This window comes from Tyto alba, unplaced genomic scaffold (assembly GCF_018691265.1).
Source record: "Tyto alba isolate M040663 unplaced genomic scaffold, T.alba_DEE_v4.0 Super-Scaffold_45, whole genome shotgun sequence".
In the NCBI taxonomy this organism is placed as follows: domain Eukaryota; kingdom Metazoa; phylum Chordata; class Aves; order Strigiformes; family Tytonidae; genus Tyto; species Tyto alba.
This window is the reverse complement of record NW_024881321.1, coordinates 1,112,571-1,134,241: the sequence shown is the minus strand read 5'-3', so window position 1 is coordinate 1,134,241 and position 21,671 is coordinate 1,112,571. Positions and strand designations below refer to the sequence as shown.

Genomic DNA, 21,671 nt, shown 5'->3' with positions numbered 1-21,671 from the left:
GAGGGGGCGACCAGCCCCCGCCCCCCGCTCCTTACCCGCCGCGCCAACGACAGCCAGACCCAACGGCCAGCGCCTCGGGAAGCGATTCAGCCCCTCCGGGCTTTGCCCCTCGGTTGCCCCCGCCGCTGCCTTACCTCGGCACGCCGGCCCGGACCGGCGGCCGGCCGGGAGCTGAACTGAGGGACGCGCCGCCATGGCCGCTCGCGGGGCGGAAACGGGGGGGGGGGGGGGGCGGGGGCCGTTTGAATCACCCGCCGCACGGCGCCGCCGCGATTGGCCCGGCCGCGCGGCTTGAACTGGCCAATGGCGAGCGGGGGGCGGGGCCGGCTGCGCCCGGTGCACAGGCCGGGCCGGCAGGGGGCGCGCGTTGCGGAGGGACGGGAGGCGGCGGCGGGAAGATGGCGGCCGGTCCTCGGGCCGTCGCTAGGGGGCGCTGCGGCCTGCTCGCCCGGCGGGCCGCGGGTGGGGAGCGGCGGCGGCGGCGGTGAGGGAGGCGGGGAAGAAGGGACGGGGCTGCCCGCCCGCCATGGACCGGTTTGCGTGGACCAGCGGGCTGCTGGAGCTGGGGGAGACGCTGGTGGTCCAGCAGCGCGGCGTGCGCCTCTGCGACGGGGAGGAGAAGGTGACGGGAGCGGCCCTGCGCCGGGGCTGGCGGCGCGGCCGGGCCCGGGGGCCCGGGGCCGGAGCGGGGCCGGGGGAAGGGCCCGTCCGTGGGCCCCGCGGCTGGGGACGTGACTGTGGGCGGTATCGGGCGAGGTGGGCCGAGAGGAGGGTCGTGGAGGGGCCTGGGCTGCGGGCGGAGCGTCGATGTGAGGTGCGGGAGGACGAGCGCGTTTTGCTCCGGCGGGGTTTGGCTGTGCGAGGAGACGGGCAGGGAGGAGGAGGAGGAGGAGATTCAGGCTCCGTGGGGCCGGGAAAGGCCGGGAGCGGCGTGTGCCGCTCGGAGGGAGGGGTGGGATCCCCACGGGGCCCGTGGAGCTGGTGTCACGGTCGTGAAGCTTGCTGTCCGCTGCCTGGGCTGCCGCGGCCTGCACAGCAGCTCTTCGGCTCTGATGCTGTGCGCAGGGCACGCCGTACAGTTCACCCTTGAGTCATCTGGGTAGCTGTGAAATGCTCTTTCGCTCTCGTCCTGAAGGGTGCTCTCGGGCCCTCTCATCTGAGCCTACTCAATTACTGGTTTCCATCACGGCTGGAATAGCTCTTGAGCTCTCCTACTTCCTCCCCACCAGAGTAGGTGCACACCCTAATAAAAAGCTGTAAAAACGTGCCTCCAGTTTTACAAGTAGGAAGCATTTGCTAACAGAGATTTTCCAAATACTGATGGCTGTCTGATAAAGAAATTTTCAGCGATAAAATGGACAGAAGTAATAGTTCTATGTGATAGCCTGCAAGAGTTCTGACTGTACGTAGCATCTTCTTATTAGGTTGCTTTGTTTTTTTGCGTAACTTTTAGTTTCTTGTCAGCAAATAGTGTTCCAAAGCCAATAGCTCTGTTTAAAACATATTTAGGGATGCTTGTATATCTTACATAACATATGGAGGGAGGATCCTTCAGGATTTCCTGGAGGAAGGTTTATACAGTTGAAAAAGGAAGTTTGTATATATCCATCTGATCCTTTCATACTAATTTTCTCCATTGTTTCCTAAACTTCGTTTATTGTGTTTTCTGAAAAAGAGAGTGTTCTCAAAATACCGGCTTGTTAAATTTGGTTGCTATGTTGTGGTAATGTGTAATGTTTCCAAGACCAGTACTTATGCAACTTAGTGGTTAAATTTGTGACTGATCTGTTTTATTTTTCCTGTTTAGGTGAAATTTGATAGTGGAGTATTATTTCTTAGCACACACAGACTAATCTGGAGGGATCAGAAGAATCATGTAAGTCCCACTTTGGCCTCTTATATGTCATTCAATTGTAAATTCCATAATAAAAACCAGGTAGCTTGCAGTGAAAAGGCGGCACACAGATTTTTCTTCCCTTTGTATCTGTTTTGTCTTACAAGTTCAGTCCATTTTTTCGCTCACAATGAAAAGAAAATTATGTACAAGTAATGTTTTCTCATCCAAATTCTGCTTTAATAAGTGATCGTGCAGAGATGAGGGATGGGAATGAGTTATATAATTTTTCCTCTTCTATGCCACAAAAACAGAGGAGAAAAGAGTCTGGTATCATGCACTAAAAACTGTTGGTTTTGAGACTGAAGTTGAATGTGTGAGGCAAATCATAATGTGAATTCTTCTCTCATGCTCCTTGTCTAGGGAGACCTTTTCTTCCTCATTGTGTTTTCAAGTCCAAGTTCTCCTGTCATCTGCTCCTAGCATATAGTCCCAGACCATGATTTGATCATAGAGTGTGTTTGGTGGCAGTATTATTTCGTACAAACTTCATGTTCTTGTGCTGAACCACCCCTTCAATAAGCCAAAACATTGGTCTGTACTGCTATGGAGAATTAACTCCGAGGCTACGTGGCAGTGTCGGAACCACAGTGTGATACTGCTGCTGAAAGCTTTGTGTCATCAAGCCACAGCCTGAGATTGCAGGCTAGAAATGGGTGGGAAAGACTGCAAAAACATACAAATCTAAGCACAGGCTGTGACAGGTGCACGCTTTCCAGCTGCAAATGGAGGAGAAGTCCTCCTCAGAACCGGCTTGGAATGTGCTCGTTTTGGACAGTCTTTTAGAAATTTAGCCCTGGAAGCCAAAGTTTACAACATGTTCAGATGACAACTTTTCAAAGGCCTACTGTATTCCACTGGACTAGTTTTGTGCAAAGATAGCTGAAGCACCTCTGGCATCCAAAGGCCATTCCCTACCAAATACCATATCCTTGCTCCAAACCAGGAAGCCACCAAGAGCCTTCTAAGGTCACCAAGGATGGTCTTAATTTGGCAAAGCAATATATTTTTTTCCTTAGGGATTGTTTGCAGGAACAGCAGAACTATTTTTAGTACAAATTTTTCAGAATGTTTTGAGAGCTGGTGCCCAGGATGGAGTTACTGTTAAACAAGTCAGTGGTTGATTGTCCAGACCACGAGCTATTATGTAGAAATTAACTTTTTTTTTGGCACAGTCAGTGTGAGATAATTTATTTATGCTAAAATGTCTGGGTTAATCACTTCTTATTTCTTCATCAGCACCTCTTTTTGAGAGGTTGGCACGTACTGCTCCTTATCTCTCTTGGACTTTTCGCTTGCTTGGAGTAACATTAAGCATTATGGCTTCAGCCAGTCTTACAGCTGTCCATATCCCTATTCTGTCCTTCCCAACAAAAGGGTGACTTTTGTCTCTTTTCCCCAACTTATCCCCTTGCTAGGCCCCGTGGTTTTTTGTACTCTTCCAAGATCACTGAATTTGCTAAATCAGTAGAGAAGAACCTTGGAGAATAAGAAAAATAGTCTTATTTTAACAAATTAATTTAACTCAGCAAAGATTCTGATAAGCTCCAGGCTTGATTAACAGAAGGGACAGAAACATGTGGCCAGGAGATTGGCAAAAATTACCCAGTTCTTATCAGGGGAATATGAATATAAATGACTTTGTTAGTGTGGTAATTAAAGCTGATGTGTTTTCAAGCTCTGAGGACTGAAACATGGGAAGCATGGTGCCCTTTTATTTTCATGGTGAGTTGTTGGCTAAGCTCAGCTGCGATACAACATCAGCCTTACAAAGCTTACCTAGCTTACCTAGAACAAACTTGTAGAGAGAGTCCCCTTTTATCGTGTCAGCAAACTTTAGTAATGAATGGGGCACTTGTCATTAGCAAACCTTTTTACAAAAAGAGGCAGCTGTGTTTTATAGCTGCTGTTGTTACATACCAGCTGCAGTTGAATAGTGCAGAAAATACAGTGATTTCCACAGGAAGAAAAATACGTAATTCTTTTAAGTTTGTTACATAGCTAGGTTTGAACAACATCTTAAATCGTAAAATCATGCATAATGTGAGCACGAGACATTAGAAAAAGATATCCAAATAAACTCACAACATTTTAAACACATGTTTCTTTTCGTATCCCTTCCTATTGCTTCTCTCACCAGGAAGGGGTGATTCTAAGTCCTTGTGTTTACAATAAGTTCATCACTTTCTAGCTGTGAACTAAATGAATCAATCATTTTGACAGTGTGCATATCTATATGTAGTTGGACTCTTGTCATTTTCAAAAAAATTTTTTAACAGAAGTATCATTTTTCCTGTATTTAAAGTGTCTAGAGCTATGTGGGCGTTTTGTAAACATGAACTGTTCTATGTAACAGCTGTAGAATCTGGAGCCATAGAAGAACTGGATAGCTTGTAATAAGAATTTTTAGTACAGGAAGTACAACCTGTGTTTTTTCCTAATAAGATGTTTACTCATTGGTTGGAGTTCTGCGTATATACTTCGATAATCTCCAATTTAATGAGCATTTAATTGTTCCATGCAAAGAGGAAAAATTTTGGTAGTAGAGCTTGAGAGGGCCCAGTAACAGTGTTGGTTGTAACCTGGTGTTAGGCACGCCCTTAGGGCAGCTGGAAGGAAGAGGTCCGAAGAGAAAATGTAACCTGGGTCAGTCACCAAGCTGTTGTGCAGAAGGTGGTGTTCGCCAAAGGATGTTCACCGAGACGAGATCAGGCGCCTAATTAGATGCTTTGAATCACTCCCTTGAGCATTTTCTGTCTTAGATGCATAGAGAAAGACTTTAGCCAGGGTAGGTTAGTCTCCCACAGATGGATACAGTCACGTTTCTTGCTCTGCTTTGTTTTGCCTAAAGCACAGACCACTGAACGTATGTTGAGATGCATCCACTGCTGGATTAAGTTCTTGGGTGTGGGATAGATGGAGAAATTCCTGTCTCACTCAGAGGATAGTCTAGTTTTTTAGACATTCAACACTTAAAAGACTGATGCTTTTGGTTGTTGTTTTAGCTCCCAAAGTAACATCACTGCAACAATGTTAAGAACCTATGAGCATTGTGCACCTACAGGGATAAACTGCAGTAGTGTGGAAATTTTAGTATTTAAATTTTGAACTTGGATACTAAAAATTTGCTAAATTCCCGAGTCCTCCTGTAAATCTAGCTTGAAGTGTCTAAAGTTGACATACTGATTAAGTTTGGTTTTTTGATAATCTAGAACTCAGCTTCAACTTTATATTAAATTTTCTATTTATATTTCTCTTTAATAGATTGTTTCAATTGTTACCATCATATTTCATATGGAATTCCTGGGGGAGCACCTGTAGAAATGCACTGTTTGTGAAATGGAGAAGGAGAACGCTTGGTTTTAGAGAATGAACAGTCAGGATATGGCTTTAATTTGTGTTTGCATTGATTATTCCAGGAGTGCTGCATTGCTATACCTCTGTCTCAGATCGTCTTTATTGAAGAGCAAGCAGCCGGGATAGGAAAAAGGTAAGGTGATAGTTGTTGTCTTTTTCAAACGGGTGGTTTGCCCGTGCACGTTATGTGAGGTACCCAAGATGAGATATTAATTCATGGTAGGTTCGATTTGCAATCCAAGTTTCCAGACTGACAGCCAGAAGGACCTGCTTTCCTCACTTGAGGTCAAATGCGTAAGAGAATCATGACAAAGCAGGATTTGATGGGATTTATTAAATAACTGTCTTGTTACAAGTGTGTGTTCTAGTTTGCCATTTTCACTCGATTAGTCATAGATTACACAGTGATTCTGCTAGATCTAAATTTGAAAGCTAATTTTAGTCTTCAGTGCCACAGAACTGGTTGGGGATAGAAACCGTGCCAGATCCCGTATTTATATCTCTTTTCATGACCATATGATTGATTTTGAGCATGGAAATGCTGGCGATGGTTAGAACGAACTCAGGTGTTTCCACTCACTTAAGAACAGATTCAGTATGGTATGTGTGTACAGAGGTTTCACAAGAAAAAGAAAAAAATACTAAGTGGAGAAATATATAGGTAGTTGACATCTGCTTGCAGCCTGCAGTCAGATGGGTAGAGTAATATGCTGGGGGTATCCAGCAGAAATCTGGTAATTCACTAATGCTTGAGAAATCAAGTAAATAAGGACCCATGAAAAAAGTATCGGTAAAGTGAAAGGGAATGGCAGACGTAGAGCCATGCTGTGCAGTCTGTTACATTCCTAAAATAATGCTATCTCAAGGCTTGTTTTGGTGGCAGGTGTCATTTTAAACTGTTATTTCCATGCATGTTACCTTGAATGTTGGTTTTGGCCAGATTGACATGCGGTGTTTGCAAGTGACGTATACAAGTGGGATAGGTTAAACAGAATATTGAGACCTTTTGTTTTCCTGTGACAAAGATGGTGTATTTTGGCAGTAGTTATTGAAAGTCAGAAGCCAAATCAAACGACTGCTTGAATATTCGTTTTTATCTTAATTAGAAGATTTTTCAGAAATTATTGCTTGAAAAGTTAAAGTTTGTTAAGTGTATTTCTTAAGAATTGATGGCGGGTACAGTTTAAATTTGTGAGATGTTACTGTTTTAGATTTTATAGTAGTTTTTATGCAAGATCCACTATAATACTGAGTAGAAAACCTTGAATGGTGATGCACTGCACAAACGTAAAGCATTATTTGATGTACTTTAGCTCTTATGTGAGATAAAGTTAACAGAGGTTTTGATTAAATGGTTAACTTTGGTTGTAGAAATAATGATTTTATATATTACTGAAAGCTGCGTCTTCTTCTCTTTCCTTCAACTTTTTCTTAGTGCCAAAATAGTAGCTCATCTTCATCCTGCTTCTTCAAACAAAGAGCCTGGTCCATTCCAAAGCAGCAAATATTCCTACATCAAGCTTTCTTTCAAAGAGCATGGGCAGATCGAGGTAAGTTCTGTACCACGCAAGCCCAGCACATCAGATCTTTGCACGTGTGTTTCTCCTCCTGCTGCGTTCGTGATAATTTTCCATGATCTTTCCATGTTTACTTTGGAGGTGGAGCTTTTTCAATACATCCTTTCTGAAGACAAACACTGTGAGCTTTCAGGGTTCTATTCTTTGGTTAAATAATGCAAATAGAGTTCCAAAAACGTCAGGAGGCATTATTAGACTTTGTCCTTATTTTAGTAGCTTTAATATATTCTTATACTTCCTCTTTTAATCTTTTAAATAGAATACAGGATTTTCCAAAATGATGTCTCTGAAATCTGTTAAAAGTTTGGCAGAGTAAAAGGCGTTTCTTTGTAGCTAACCTTCTCCTGAACAGGAATCAATCAATTTATTCCTAGTCATCTCTCTGATGTTATTGCCAAACACATTTTGTTGCTTCAGAGCTTTGTTTCTTTTGTGTTTTACAAATCTTTTTTTTTTTTTTTTTTTTTACCATTACCGAATCTCAAAGGCTTTGAGCATTCTGAAAAAATGTGATATATTTTTTGAAAGAAGGCTTATCCTAAAAAACAAAGAAATTGCACTCTGTAAAGAGATTTCACAGTGTAAGATCCTCAGTTGAAGAGACGGAGACTTTTAACTTTGAACAATGAAAAAAGCTGAACCTGTTCACTGCAGAAAATCAGATTTTCAACTTGAATTAGTTATAAATGTCTTATCAATGCGTGTGCTTGATCAGACGCGCTTTCATTTCCTTGTGAGCAGTTTTCAGTTTAGGATGAGTGTAGATTTATGCCTAGCTATAATTGCATAGGTGTTTTGCCTAATTGTAACCTCATTTATTTTAATGTTAATGTTCACGTCTGAAAATCAAACTTGCTATGCTTACTGTTTACCTAGCATATCAATTACACTCCAGACATTTTCTCTATGACTCCAGAATGCTTTCCTGTGAACTCTGAACAACCATAAGAATGGAATAGATTTTTCTTTCTGGGTTTGGCCAGTGGGATACACTGCCTGTTAACTAATTAACTAATGCCACTTTCTGGTATTAGCAATAAACAAGTAAGTGTAATTGATCTGCGTGGTTGTCTTTATATTGCTGAATTAACAGATCAATAGTAATTGGATTGTTCAAGTCTCCTTCCTTTTAAAAGCATGCCTTTGAGCAAACCACAACATTTTTAAGTTTACCATGTTTTGGAACATCTTGACTATCTGAAAAAAATATTTTACAGTAGGAGTACTCATGTGAATTTAACTAATAACTACATGGCTCCTCCTCTAATGTGTGTATTTCTGAAGGTTGGACATTAAAAAGTTCCAGATAATCAATGTTGTACTCTGGGTGTGTAGGTGTTACCATGCTTTGTCTTACAGTGAAGTTTATTTCATCTGCCATGAAGATGCTGAGAGTACCCAGCGGTACTCTGCACAGTTTGAAACATCTGTTGTCACTCTTTAATGTTTGCAGTTCTACAGACGGTTATCAGAAGAAATCACACAAAGGAGATGGGAGAACATGCCGACTGGTCAGACCGTGCCAGTTAACAAGGATCCACAGGTACGTGCAGAGAGCTTCTCAGCAGAATCTGGATGTAATCTCTCGTTTCCACTGTTTGCTGCCCCCATATACTGCATCTGGCCTGCCTCTCTACCCAACACTCTGCTTTACTTTGCCTGTTTCTTCACTGGCATTAATTAGTTTCCCCTTTGCAGTTTTCGCCTGATACAGAACACCGGGGCCTCTCTTCCTTGAGTGTGTTTAGACTTGAATAGTTGATAATGGGCTCCATTTTTTTTATGTAGTCAGACACACACATACTCATAATTATGCAAATACTATCTATATATGCATATAATTTTATTCATCAGGAAAGAGTAATGAAGCTGAAAGATTTTTGATCTTAATTGTGATTTCTGTTTTATTTTTTCTGACTGGAAATCAAATATATAATACGTAACTTTATATAACTCTTTGGAACCTAGATATGTTTGATTTAAATGCATATTCTAAATGGACAGTTGTGGAGAATCTCTTTGTCATCTGTTAAGATTGCCTTCTTTATCCGCATGCATACTTCTAGGTAATGCTGGTAAACCTGCACATGTTTCTGTATATGAATACGTTTAATATATCCATATATTGAACATATAGTAGTATATGAATGAAATAGGATGATTTAAAGATTGTTCAGCATCAGATCATCTATGTCATCTTTTGTAAACGTAGCACCTGTAAACATAGTTGCATTTGGACTAATGGGGAAGTCTGTACCCTGCGTCAAGAATCACGTAATGAAAATGCCTTACCTCGTGTTCTTATTCTTAAGTCATAGCAAATCATTAACACCAGTGCTAAGCTTCACAGTCAGAGATTTGAGGGCTGGCACCGCTGCTGCTTAGGTACCAGCCTTGCTAAAACACATTTGGTGTCAAATGAAAGGATCACCGTCACCTCCATTCTGATATTGCTCAGCAAGGTAAATTAGACTGCACTTAGCACTGTGTTTCTGTGGCTGTGTTTCTTCAGGCTAGATTTCTTGAGGTAGTCATGTTTAGATACACTCACACGTTTCCACAGGTCAAGTATAGATGTTCACAGGGACTCAGGAGGCTGTAATTGAGATGAGCTGGAATGCTCAGTCTCAATCAGGCTATTAAGCATCTTCATAATAATAGTTTCAGTAAAATAATCTTATTATCTGTCTACCACAACAAATTCATACATGCTTTACACTTATTGTTTATTTTTTTTTTACACTGATTTAAAATACACTTTCAAAAAGTATATGAAATATTGTATGCGTGATATCAGCTCTTTGGGGGAACATTTCCTGTCTTCTAATATAAGGTTTTTCACAGCGAGGCGGATGAGAAAACGTACCGTTTCCTATTTTGATTCCTTTCATTATTTTCTTTGCAGGCAGGAAGAATAAGGGCTGTAGGAATTGTGGGGATCGAAAGGAAATTAGAGGAAAAAAGAAAAGAGACTGACAAAAACATTTCTGAGGTAAATACTACCAAAGTTTCAGGGTCAACCACCTGTCTGAGCCATTTACACTCATTCACACTTTCTTTTAGGGGAAGCTGAGACTATTTATTGTTTTAGTTGAGAAATCTGAACTGAGTTCGAGTGTATCATTTACAGTTATTTACTTTGTTTGGCTTTTCCATATATATAAAGGTACTTCCTTTAAACAGTTCCTTTCAAGAAGAGTGTTCTTTGAAACTAACAGTGTGTATTTATAAAATGAATTTTGGTAGAATTAGAGATCTGAGTTCAGTGACTTTTCATCAGGGGCAGCAGAACACAAAGGCACCAGCAGAAAGAGACTGTTACAAGTTTGGGGGTTTTTCCCTTTTTACAGCTAATTTTGGTTTCAATTGAAAACTTAATAGATAAGAAGAATATGCTGATCCAAGCATCTACACATAACTGTGGTGAAGTTAGGTTTTCATCTTAAACTCATTTTTTAAATGTTACTTATAGGTTTAGAATTACAGTAAAATGTTCTGCAGTCCAGGTATCGGCAAGATGTTGGAAGTATCTTTGCAAAATGCCTGGGCTGGATGGAGACCATCCTTTCCCCAGAAACGGCACAATAGTTGAATTACAGATATCAAGACTGATGGACAACAGAGGCAATATATACCTAGGAGCAGTATCCTCAAAAATAGTCTAGTTCTGTCTTGGCAGTAGAGATTAATACAGAAATCCTCATAAACTACATGCAGCGGATTTGTTCTAGTGGCAAAACTTTATGTGATTCAGTGTGCCACAATAAAAAAGGCATTCACTGCTCTGATACATTAAGAAAATTACAGTACCTTTGCAGGCTGCATGATGTTTCAGAGACTGGTAGCATTAAACTTTTTTGTTCATGACAAATGTAATGAATGAAGTTCTGTGTGTAGTTCAAAAGGTATTGTGGTTACATGTGTCTGTATATAGTTCAAAAGGTATTGTCTGGGTATTTTTTCCTTTAGTAGCTTTGTCAGAGAGTAAAAGAAATCCATTTATACATGTTGTATGAACAGAGGAAAGCCATGACTTGTGAAATCCTGCCTTCCTCCGGCTTTAAATGTTATAAATGACTTAATTTAAAAAAATGGTGCCCTGGCTTCCAGGAAAAGGCTTCCTGCATCTGCTGTTCACTGCTGATAAGAATCCCGTTCTTTAGCCTTTTGTTTATCTGAGGAAGTTCCTGTTAGGTGTGTGCACATTCCCCTTTGTTTCCAGGCCTGTCCTCCGTGAGTCAGGCAGAGGAGGAGTTACACATAACAGGCTGTTTATTTAGCTAAACCGAGGGTTCTTTTGATGAATGATGTTTTCATGCAGGTTATAGAGATTAGAAATAAGCTGGGAAAAGCCTTGTTAGAAAACTTTTGTTGATATCATATACAAGTACAGTAGAAGGACTTTGATTTACACTAGAGATTGGGAAATCTATTGTAAATTATCGAATTTGGCCGATTAGGAGGGAAAAATAAATATTCCAAAGAGAAGCTGTTGTTCTGATAGTGGTGGATTTTTGTTAGACGGCGGTATATTTTCTTTTCTCCCCTTGGACCTAGCTTTGTCCCACTTAATTCTGGATAGCTATTTTAGGTACCAAGTGTGAAGAGTGGAGAAACGCTGGCACCGTTAGGAGGGGTTCAGATGAAAAGCAAAGCCTGTTCCTTCCTGAAGGCATCTCTTTCTCTTCTTTGCGTGTTGAACCTCAGACCAGTAAGCTTCTAAGTGAGGCGCCTAAAAGTAGATGGGAGCAATTCCCTCCTTCTGCACAAACTCTGCTAAAATGTGTCTTTCTAGAGGGGGATTACTCAGAAAAAGCTAGGGGTCACATAGAAGCGATGGCGAAAAACTGTAGGCAGGACGTTTCTCTGGTCCTTTGACAGACTCTAACTGAAGCACCTTTACTTGTGGCTGGAGGAGTTGGGTGCTGCTGTCAGGCAAGCTTTAGCTGAAAAGCTTCGGGAATTTTTCTCACACTCACTGTTCAGAAAAGGTTGTGTGAAGAGGTTGGCCCACGTGGACAGGTTGTCAGGTATTTGAGAGAAGCAGGTGAGAAGGCTGAATGTGTGTTGCTGAGGACGGGAGAAACGAGAATTGTGTTTTAATATAGTTGGCAACTTTTTTTTTTTTTACATGATTTTTTTAATGCTATTTGGTTATCATTACTAAAACTTTTGAATTTCGGTATACCCTCAGCTTGTTTAAAAGTATGTTTTATATAAGCCTCAAAATGCCCTTTGTGTGTTGTTGTAGAACTGTATTTGAGAATGTAGTAGTTTACTAAGCTTAATGGACTTGATGTAATTGTGGTCCTATGATGGATGTCCAGTTTATTATATATATTTTTTGTGGAAAAAAAAAGTTTCTTAGACTAGAAAATAATTGTTTTGTACAAATATTCTTTTCCCTTGCTCTAGCAAGTATTTTGGATTTTAGGTCCAGTGACTAGCGTTTTCAGAGGATGCTTTTTGACTAGCTTGTATCTTAATTTCTTTAAATCTGATAATTTGTCTCATGGACATTATTTCATTCATTTTCTAACTGTTTTTTGTTTATTATGGTAGCACCACTGTTCCTTCATATGCGATACTTAAACGAAGAGATGTTGGCACACAATTTCAGAGTTTTTGTCTGTTCAGTTAAGTATACATGTGAAAGCACGTGCCCTCTTCCTTACTCGTTTGAAATTACTGTTTCTCACTTAGTAACATCTACTGATTGAAGTAAAATTGTCCCGTGAGGAGGAGTACTTCTGTAGCTTTACAGCTGGCTTGATGCTGGCCAGAAACAGTAGATCTCCTTGAGCGAGGGTTGAATGTTGGAAGGAAACCTACCATCACCACCGAGAAACCTTCCCCCAGCTTTTAGGAGAGCATAATAAACTTGGAGAGTTTAGTTTTTTCTGGGCCTCAGCATCTCATTGTTCCTTCCTATCAAACGGACTTCATAAATGCTATTGAACTCGTGTTCACACACCAGAAAAGCCTGTGATTGTTTTCTTCATTCTTTGTTGTTTATGGATTGCATAATCTCGCTTTTAAAACCTGATGCAAAACAGAAATATCAAGCGATTATATATAATATCTCACATTGTAACCTACTAATGAAAAGGGATAGCAGCCCTTACGAATAGCTTGGCCAGGTGGACCAAGGCAGCTCACTGTATCCGGGAGGCTGAATGCTGTAATTTTACTGATGCACAGTATCTGCTTTTGATTGCAGGCTTTTGAGGATCTTAGCAAACTAATGGAGAAGGTATGGCACGTCTCACCTACCCAAGGAGACTTACGCTTGTTTTTCTCAGTTTGAAGCCTGCTTTTCTCTGTTGAGCTGAAAGTTGACTTATCTCTGTGTCTTTCTCAGGCTAAGGAAATGGTGGAGTTATCCAAGTCAATAGCTAATAAGATTAAAGAAAAACAGGGTGACATCACGGAGGATGAGGTAAATTAATTTTGTTTTTAAAGTCAACAGAAATGTTCCTATGCAAAGCAAGAAGCTATCCGTTTAATACATGTCATGTTAATAAAGAACACTTCATGGTTGGGGTTTTTGTGTTTGAATTCTACATAAAGTAAAAGTGACTTGTTTAGTATTAGCTGCTTCTTTTGACCCTTTCTTAAAGCAAAGATTTTACTGCCTTTGCGTAAATTTTTGCATTTTTGACCGCTGCTGGTCAAAAATAAATTGTATTAAGTCTTGCCTTCTCTTTGCTAGTTATTTGACTTTATTGGTAGCAAACTGAATGGGTTTATTCACCAAAACTGTTGTATAGTAATAAAATCAAGAGACTTCTAAAGACCGGAATCACTCATTACCTGCTGGACTTTTGAATTTATTTATTTGTTTGTTTAGACCATTAGGTTCAAGTCCTACCTCCTGAGCATGGGTATAGCTAATCCCGTGACTAGGGAGACATGCGGATCTGGGACGCATTACCACATGCAGCTGGCGAAGCAGCTAGCTGGAATCCTGCAGGCACCGTTAGAGGTACAGTGCCGCATTTTGCACCAGCGTTTCCCGGGCGTTGCTGAGTGCTGATGTCAGCATGTTTCGTCTCTAGAGCCGTGCCTCTTGTTAAAGTCTCAGATCTAGCAGCACAGCCTTCAGTGTCGGTGGAGGAAATACACATTCTCTTTCCGAATAAGCAGGGTTAAATATATGTAAGAATTTTTCTGGGGAGTAACGGCATCTCAAATTTCAATTTGGGAAATATTAGTGATATTTAGAAGATCATACTGGCAGGCTTTCTTCTCTTTGGATAGCCCTGTATTCATCCTTTGCTGCAGAATATTACTTTTTTTTAAAGAAAAAGCGAAACATCACTGACTGAAAATCTAAGTAGTCAGTCTTTAAACTGCTTAAAAATTACGTATTTTGCAAATATAGCACAAGGTTATTACGTAGGTTACCCTCCTTGGTAATATCTCATATTTGAATTTATCTGAAGCTATTACAGAATTCAGGATTCTCACGGAAAAGTTAGATTTTGTGTTGCAACTCATATATGCTTTCCCATAGACACATAGCCTTGGATTACAGTAGTTTTGTGAAGGCTGTGTGCTACCTACTATGGTCAGAACGGAAAACTGTGTGTGTCTGAAAAGAAAAAAATGGTAAATTGCTTGATAAATTTAGTATATTGAAATTCCTTGTTCCTGTGATTTATTCTCTGCTTTAAAATCAAAGTAATTCACAGGCTTTGGATGTGGGATCAGTGTTTTGCATTTTAAAATTACTAGAGAGAGATCTAATACAGTAACTTCCCGTGCTAGAAACCTGTGGTATTGCCTGGGTAGTTTTTTTCTGTAAAGCCCGTCGTGTAGCTCCTCCGTTTTACCTGTTGAATCAGCCAAATGCAAGCTGAGATACTGTGTTTACTAGGTGAGTGCTGTTTCTCTTACCAGTCTTGTGCTTAACACAGGAGCGAGGAGGGATCATGTCACTTACAGAAGTGTACTGTCTGGTGAATCGTGCACGAGGATTGGAGGTGAGAAAGCAGTTTCATTATATATTTTATAAAGTGTGCTTCAGTGATAAGGTTTCTAAAGAAAAAGGGGAAAAATGGTTCCTACCAATTGCTCACTCTACCTGTCTAACAGCACGAAGTGATCAGCTCTTTATTAAAATCAGGGGGGTTTACCTTTTTCCTTTCTTTTTTTTTCCACGTAATGTTTCTGTATCCTCTGTAAGTTGTCATAATGTATCCTGCTTTTCATAATACCATATAAAAGCAAAACTCCATCCTTATATGGAAAGAAAACTGCAAGTATAGAGAATACTGAAGAATGGTGCATGTGTTTTTAAAAAAATACATCAATTCTTTCTGTAAAGAGGGCAAGAAGGTTTATTACAGAACACGTAGTAAGGGAACGGAGAGGAGCACAGAAGTCAGGAAATAGACTGCACGACAGAAAGGAAGAAAATTAACAATAATGTGTAGGTTGGTATATTTTATAGCTGTAGTTACTAAAACTGTTTGTTTTGGTGTTATGCTGTATTCTTGAAATGCAAGCTGTGAGTAAGTATGTTTGACTATTTTAATAGTTGCTGTCACCAGAAGATTTAGTAAATGCTTGTAAGATGCTGGAGTCACTGAAATTACCGCTGAGGTAAGACCTTGCAGATGCATTTATAAAACGTGCCACTCGCGACTCGGGCCGCAGTGCTTGGGTGACTTCACATTTTACCTGCAGTAGATTTTTCTTGGTGTTTAAACAAAGCCGGCCTTTGCTTAAGGGATGTTGCTGTATGCACCAATATCCACTCTACACCAAAATACGACTTTTTAACCATGGTTCACTTTGCTAGGAAGACAATCATCTTTTCGCTTCCAATATAGTTTTTTTTCAGACTGGGAGAAGTGTTTAACTAAGCCCAGACATATGCCCTGCTCTTTTCAGTCTCTTCAGATCTTGAAGATGCTTTTAATGCTAAGTTAATTTTATAGAGCTTTTTTTTTTTTCCTTTCTCTCCTTTTGTAATGTGGTTATAGGTCTGGATGCATTAGAAATGTGACCATAAGTGATGCGCGCAGGCCTTTTAGTTACTTTGACTCTTTCTTTTGATTTGAGGCTTCGGATATTTGACAGTGGTGTGATGGTGATTGAACTCCAGTCTCATAATGAAGAGGAAATGGTAGCTTCTGCTTTAGAGACAGTAAGTGTACTTCATTTCCTTCAGTGTTCTGACTGTGCTGGGTAAATTTAAACACATTAGGTCTAAAAACTCGAGGTACAGGATTTCCTTTTGAAGTTTTGAAATACAAAATATTCCACTTCCAAATCTTCTAACAGTAATACTTAAATAGCACTTTTCATCTTCAAAGTGCTGTGCGGGCAATAATCTTAGTCATGGCTTTCTCCTTAAGGAATAAATCACTTTTCCATCTCTTTTCAAACTTCATTAACCTTCAACCTTTTTCCAAATATTTTGCACTGTGGGATGAAATTCGTGGCATGTGTTAAACACTTAATTTAACAGAAGAGGACTTCAGACACTGTGCCCAATGTGCTGGAAGGCAGTGGAGGTAGCTCTGCAGTGTTGCTACAGACAGCTGTCTGCCTTGGGTTTATTCCATAAAGTAGCACGTTATACGTGTAACGTCTTGTACGGCGTTTGCTGCTGAGCAGAGTGCCCAGCTGGAGCGCAGTGCGGATAGAATTAAGCTAGCTTCATGAGGAAAAAAAACAGTATAAGTTGCCCAGTGTGATAAACTTCTGCGATCTTGCTACCTCTGGACTCTTTAAACTCCTGCCATCCCAGTGTTGGATGCATTCTCCCGTGGCTTTTTTCAGTGGGATGTAATTTTTCGTTTTTCATAAGTAAAGGCTGATTCGGTATATCCAAAATTAAACATCAGAGTCAAAGAGGACTTCGAGTTGGGCAGTCGAGAAACAGTAGAGCTATTACAGATGACACCTTCTCACTTGATACACGAGGGAGACTTTTCAGTGCGCTTTGCGATTGTTACTGCAGAGCCTTCTCTCACGAAAAAGATTGTTACATGAGAAATGTATATAGCCATCTATAAGGTTCCTTCCTAAATCATCAGAACTGAAATGCTGAAATCTCTCAATATATGTTAATCCTTTCAGTTTATTTTCTTAAAAAAATACATAGTCCGTTTTATTTTTTTTTTTTCTGATTATTTTTGGTTTCTAATTAATTTGTTGCCTTTGGTAAAAGTGCTTATCTCTTTGAAAGGAAAGGAAAAACTTTTTCTTGATAACAAATGAGGTCAACTGCAAAAAGCTACAGATGGTGGATTTATTACTGAAGTGCCTTTTGTCTTTTATTTTTGTAATATGAGACTTTGACTCCATAGAAAAATCTAAGGGAGAGACCTTGAATGAGGAAGGCTAGCCCGTAAGGGAAAGGGAAGATGAGATCAGACTTGTGGCCAAAAGCACCCTGTACCTCGTGTATGATGTACAGCAACACAAAACTTCTGAGAAGAAGTGAAAGGAAGTCACAGGGTTGCAGACAGGAGAGTGATGTGGTGTTGAACGGCTGGCGAAGACAGGACGCGGCATGAAAGTCAGAGGAACCCAAAGTCAGCCTTGATGGGAAGGAAAGATAATTAATCACCCATATGCAGATTAGATTCTATAGCTGACTTCCCTTACTCAGATTTGATCGCTTACCTTCATAAAAATCTCAAATTAGGACTAATTTAGTCTGAATTTCTGTAAAAACACCACTGCTGCGAATGGCACAGAATAGACCCCTCCCCAGCCCGCTGGGTGGGAAGCAGGAAACGGCAGCTACATCTGGGTGTACAAGTTTCCTTGAATCTGAAGCAATGGAGAAATGGAAGAATTATTAAGGCTTAGAGTAGTAAAACATGTTTATCTGGGCAGCTGGGTACAGTGATAAGTCTGGACTTCATATCTAATATTTTAAGCATCCATATGTCCAGCCAAAGTGCGAAGGTTTCATTTAGCGTGTATTAACTACCGTGGGTGAGACAACGGGTCCAAAGTTTTGAGTCCCAAGACTGACCTGATCTTTTGTGGCAATTGAACGTGATGGTAGCTTTTACTGAGCCCTCTCCTATGCTGTAATAGTGGGTGGAGTAGGGAGGTTTGGGGATTTTTCTCTAGGCAGTGGGGGTATTTTAAATCCCAGTAAACTCGAATTCGGCACTTCCGTCTGAGATGACTTAAAATTCTAAATTGATGACCTGCCCTGATCAGGGCTCTCATTTCCTCATTTAGGCTTCACTCTTTGCAGAATCACTTCGTATCATTGGGCTGTGTAAATACCGACTGGGACAGCGTACTGCTGCCTGACCTATTTTAACTTTTCAGCTCATTTTGCTCCATGGCATCTTTTAAAAAAACCTGAAGAAAAGGGTACCGTGTGATTTTTTTTTTTTTTTTTTTTTTTTTAATGGATTTAATGCTTTTCTATGCTCCTTTTTTATACTTGGCAATTTTCCCAGGACACAGAAGAGATATTTTTCAGGGGAGATACTCGTACTTACGTATCATTTTTGAAAATGCAAACAAACTAGTTGTCTTCGCAAGGGATTTGCTACCAATTTATCACTTCACAAGGCTAGACCCGGTTCAGTAGCTGAGAGAACTTCATTATTCTTTTAATGCCATAGTTTGTTTAGTTGTGTATTTGCTTTTTGACAGGTATCTGAAAAGGGTTCTCTCACAGCTGATGAGTTTGCTAAGCTGGTGGGGATGTCTGTTCTCTTAGCCAAAGAAAGGTAAGTAATAATTGCTGCGTTCAATACCTTTGTTACCATGCTGCCCTCAAATGATACAGCACGGCTTCGTTTGCTTCTCCAGGCTGCTTCTTGCTGAAAAGATGGGCCATCTTTGCAGAGATGATTCAGTGGAAGGCTTGAGATTCTACCCAAATTTGTTTATGACGCAAAGCTAATACAGTTCGTGTACGATTTGTTAGGTAACGGCCGAACGAGAGCAGAGGGCAGAACCCTTCCAACAACCGGCTTTAGCATTTGATTCTGTTAGTCAGCTCCAAGAGTGATGAACATTGCAAAGCTTTACAGCTCTCAGGTATTTCAAGTGCTGACTCCTCTGACGTGGAACTGAAGAGAAATAGGAATCACTGAGTCAGAAGCACGTTAATTGTCTCACACCAGCTAGCTCATGTTTCAGGTTTTATTTGATGTGCTCCGCAGCCTCTCATTTCAGGAGAAATCAGATGAAGATTCCACACAAGTGAAAGAGGAGAGAATATCCCTGTAGTCGGCCGTGAGGGTCGGCACCCAGAAGACAGGTTACTGCATGCTCCAATTTCACTTTGTTTATGTCTAGAGCAACAAAGCAGACAGATGCATCCGTAGTGATAAGAAAAAATTACTTTGGTGTGTACTGAGGTATAAGGAACAAAGCAGTGTAGAATAACCCCTTCTCCCTGAAGTAATGAACAGTTTTCTAAGAGAGGATCTTGGGGTTCTTGTACCCTGAGTCGGGATGAACCCGCTGCAGGAGAGATTAACACGTCACGTGAATCTAGAAAATAATGGTGTTCACTTTGTCATGTCCCACGCTGGTATCGCAGATAGAAGCGTTGTTGGCACAGGCTTCCTCCCTTCTCTCTCCTTGCCATCTCCCTTCCTGTCTCATCACGTTGCGCCGGGTGCCCTTTCCCTGTCCTCGCTTGACGGAGCAGGGTGGAGTAGCCTCCTGTCACCCTTGCAGACTCTCTGCTTTCACGTGCTTCGTCTTCATCTCGTACCGCTACCGAAAAATCATTTGTTCGTTTCAGCAGCCTGTGGGCTGTTTTGGAGAGACAGTCCATTTGCTCGTGTCTCGCGGGCACAAATGAATCGGCTTTCAGTGTTGACGGGAGGAAGAAGACTATCACCCTGTAGTTAACAGCCCCGAGGTATCATATTGTTTGGTATTCCTCACCCTGTGTTCGCACTGAATGCAACTTGATAGTCTCAGTTTTCATAACTCCAGTGGAGTTGTTACGTTACTTGAAGATCTGTTGCCATGGTAATAACGGTAAGTGGATGTTTATGATCCACATCGCTTAAATTTTTGGTGTTTTAAAGTGATCAGTTTTAATAAATAACAAAATCCCTTCAAGGTATGGGCAAGGACAACCTATAGGTAACCGCGCTGTGGTTGTAATGGCCAAATCAACATTACAGAAAAGGAGGAAAAGGCTTTTAAGAGCCTGAAAATGGTTTCAAAACTATTGCAGCGTTACCATAGCTTAGACAAGGATTAAGAGCCTGACAGCAAGGAGCTCCGTGCGGGGATCCCTGCAGTGCGGGTGCTTTTGGTTTATAGGATGCTCACGTAGATCCAGGGAGTTGTGTCCCCTCAGCTCGTCCTGAGCAAACCTTTAGGCAGGGCTTCCTTGAGGGCAGTTTTTCTCTGTTTCACGAAGGTGCTAAAAGTAAGGTATGTGACCCAGCGGAAGGACTGGGTGCCACGCCGTTCCTGCTGGATTAGCCATCTGGTGTCAGCTCGCCGGGAGCCTTGCGGCGCGCTGCTGCTTCTTTCCATCCTCCTCACAGCCCCCAGAAGAGCTCCGCGTGAGGTGGGCCGAGCACCGCGCGTCTGAGGGGCGACGGAAAAGTCAGAAATTCGGAAGCAAAAAGCTGGTTTGTGACAACTGCTTCTTTTGCCCGATACCCAAACCTGTCAAGGGAGGCCAGTGGTTTATGGGCCTGAACCTCTCCCCACGAGGGGGCCTGTCTTCTGCAGAGAGAACAAAACCAGAGGGGAAATGCCAAGGTGAAATGCTCCAACCCCGAGCGTTTCATGATCTTAATTAAGCAATAACAACACAGCCCATTTAGAATGGTGGCGCCTTCTCAAGCTTTTCTTTCCCGAGATTTTTCCTTTACCTTTTTTTTTTGTTGTTGTTTCTACAGGGAAGAAATCCGTAGGGTAAATTGTATAGCTGGTTTGGAATTTAAACGTACATGTGAGAAAATGACTACTAGAAATGAATAATAATTAAAAGATTTTCTTAAATAGACTGTTCTGTTGTGGTTTTTTCTTCCTAAGCGTTTTGGGCAGCTTTAAAATCTTTGCACATGAAAATCTTGCGCTTCCGTGGGGCAGTTTTTTCAAAGCACATCGTGTTTGTGCCGTCCCACTTCGTACCTAAACCGGTACAAGGTGCAGGTTTGCTTTAAAATCAAAAGGCAGAATTAAATGTAATTAGGAGGCCCTGGTTCCGTTGCTGAGCAGCCTGTGGCCCCACCAAAGTCCCCGCAGTGCAGAAGTGTCCCCCCGTGCAGCGCGGGCCAGTGTTTTCCCGGCTGAAAGGCCCCAGAAATCGCGTGTGTGACACCGCGCTGGCGGAGGGGCCGGGCAGCCAGACGCAGCGACACGTTTGTGGGGGCCGGGGGGGGGGGGGGGGGTGGCACCACCCCCCTCCCAAACCGCCGTTGCCCGGCCCCGTTGCCGCTGGCGCTACCAGCAGAAAAATGCACCGACGGCGGTGAAGCAGGATTATAGGAGAGAGGAAAAGCCAGGAGTTGCCGCTCTCACAGATGGTTCCCGTTTAACACAGAAGGTGCCTGTACGAACCGTTCACGTTCTGACTGTTCCTACACTAATTGTATCGTGGTGCGTGGACATCATCTCATTCCGCCAGCGCTGCCCAGTCACAGTCCTTGGAACAGAGGTTTGTTCAAAAAGTTCTCGGGTTTTATGGAGCACTCTTGACTGATGATTATGCTTTTCACTTGAAAACACGTGCCCTTTTATAGCTGACAGGAAAAGAACGCAGCTCAGGAATCTGTACATCTTTTCCATTTATCCTTTGCCTCTGTTTTCAGGAAAATTACATTCAGCCCGTGGAAACATGGATCTAATCTGAACCATATTTCTGACGTGCA

At 41.6% G+C, this 21,671-nt stretch overlaps 1 protein-coding gene across 2 annotated transcripts; it reads left to right on the top strand.

The window, feature by feature from the left end:
* Positions 1-460: 460 nt before the first annotated feature.
* Positions 461-20,803, top strand: LOC104355864 (vacuolar protein-sorting-associated protein 36). Of its 2 annotated transcripts, XM_042806069.1 has the most exons (14): positions 461-622; positions 1,808-1,876; positions 5,314-5,384; positions 6,687-6,801; positions 8,282-8,371; positions 9,734-9,820; positions 13,049-13,081; positions 13,190-13,267; positions 13,679-13,813; positions 14,748-14,813; positions 15,371-15,435; positions 15,898-15,982; positions 18,469-18,545; positions 18,628-20,803. In XM_042806069.1, the coding sequence occupies exons 1-14, from the start codon at positions 527-529 to the stop codon at positions 18,719-18,721; spliced, it is 1,161 nt and encodes a 386-aa protein (XP_042662003.1). In that variant the 5' UTR covers positions 461-526; the 3' UTR covers positions 18,722-20,803. The 2 variants fall into 2 exon arrangements, with proteins under 2 accessions (XP_042662003.1, XP_042662005.1); XM_042806071.1 differs by lacking the exon at positions 13,049-13,081.
* Positions 20,804-21,671: the final 868 nt, after the last annotated feature.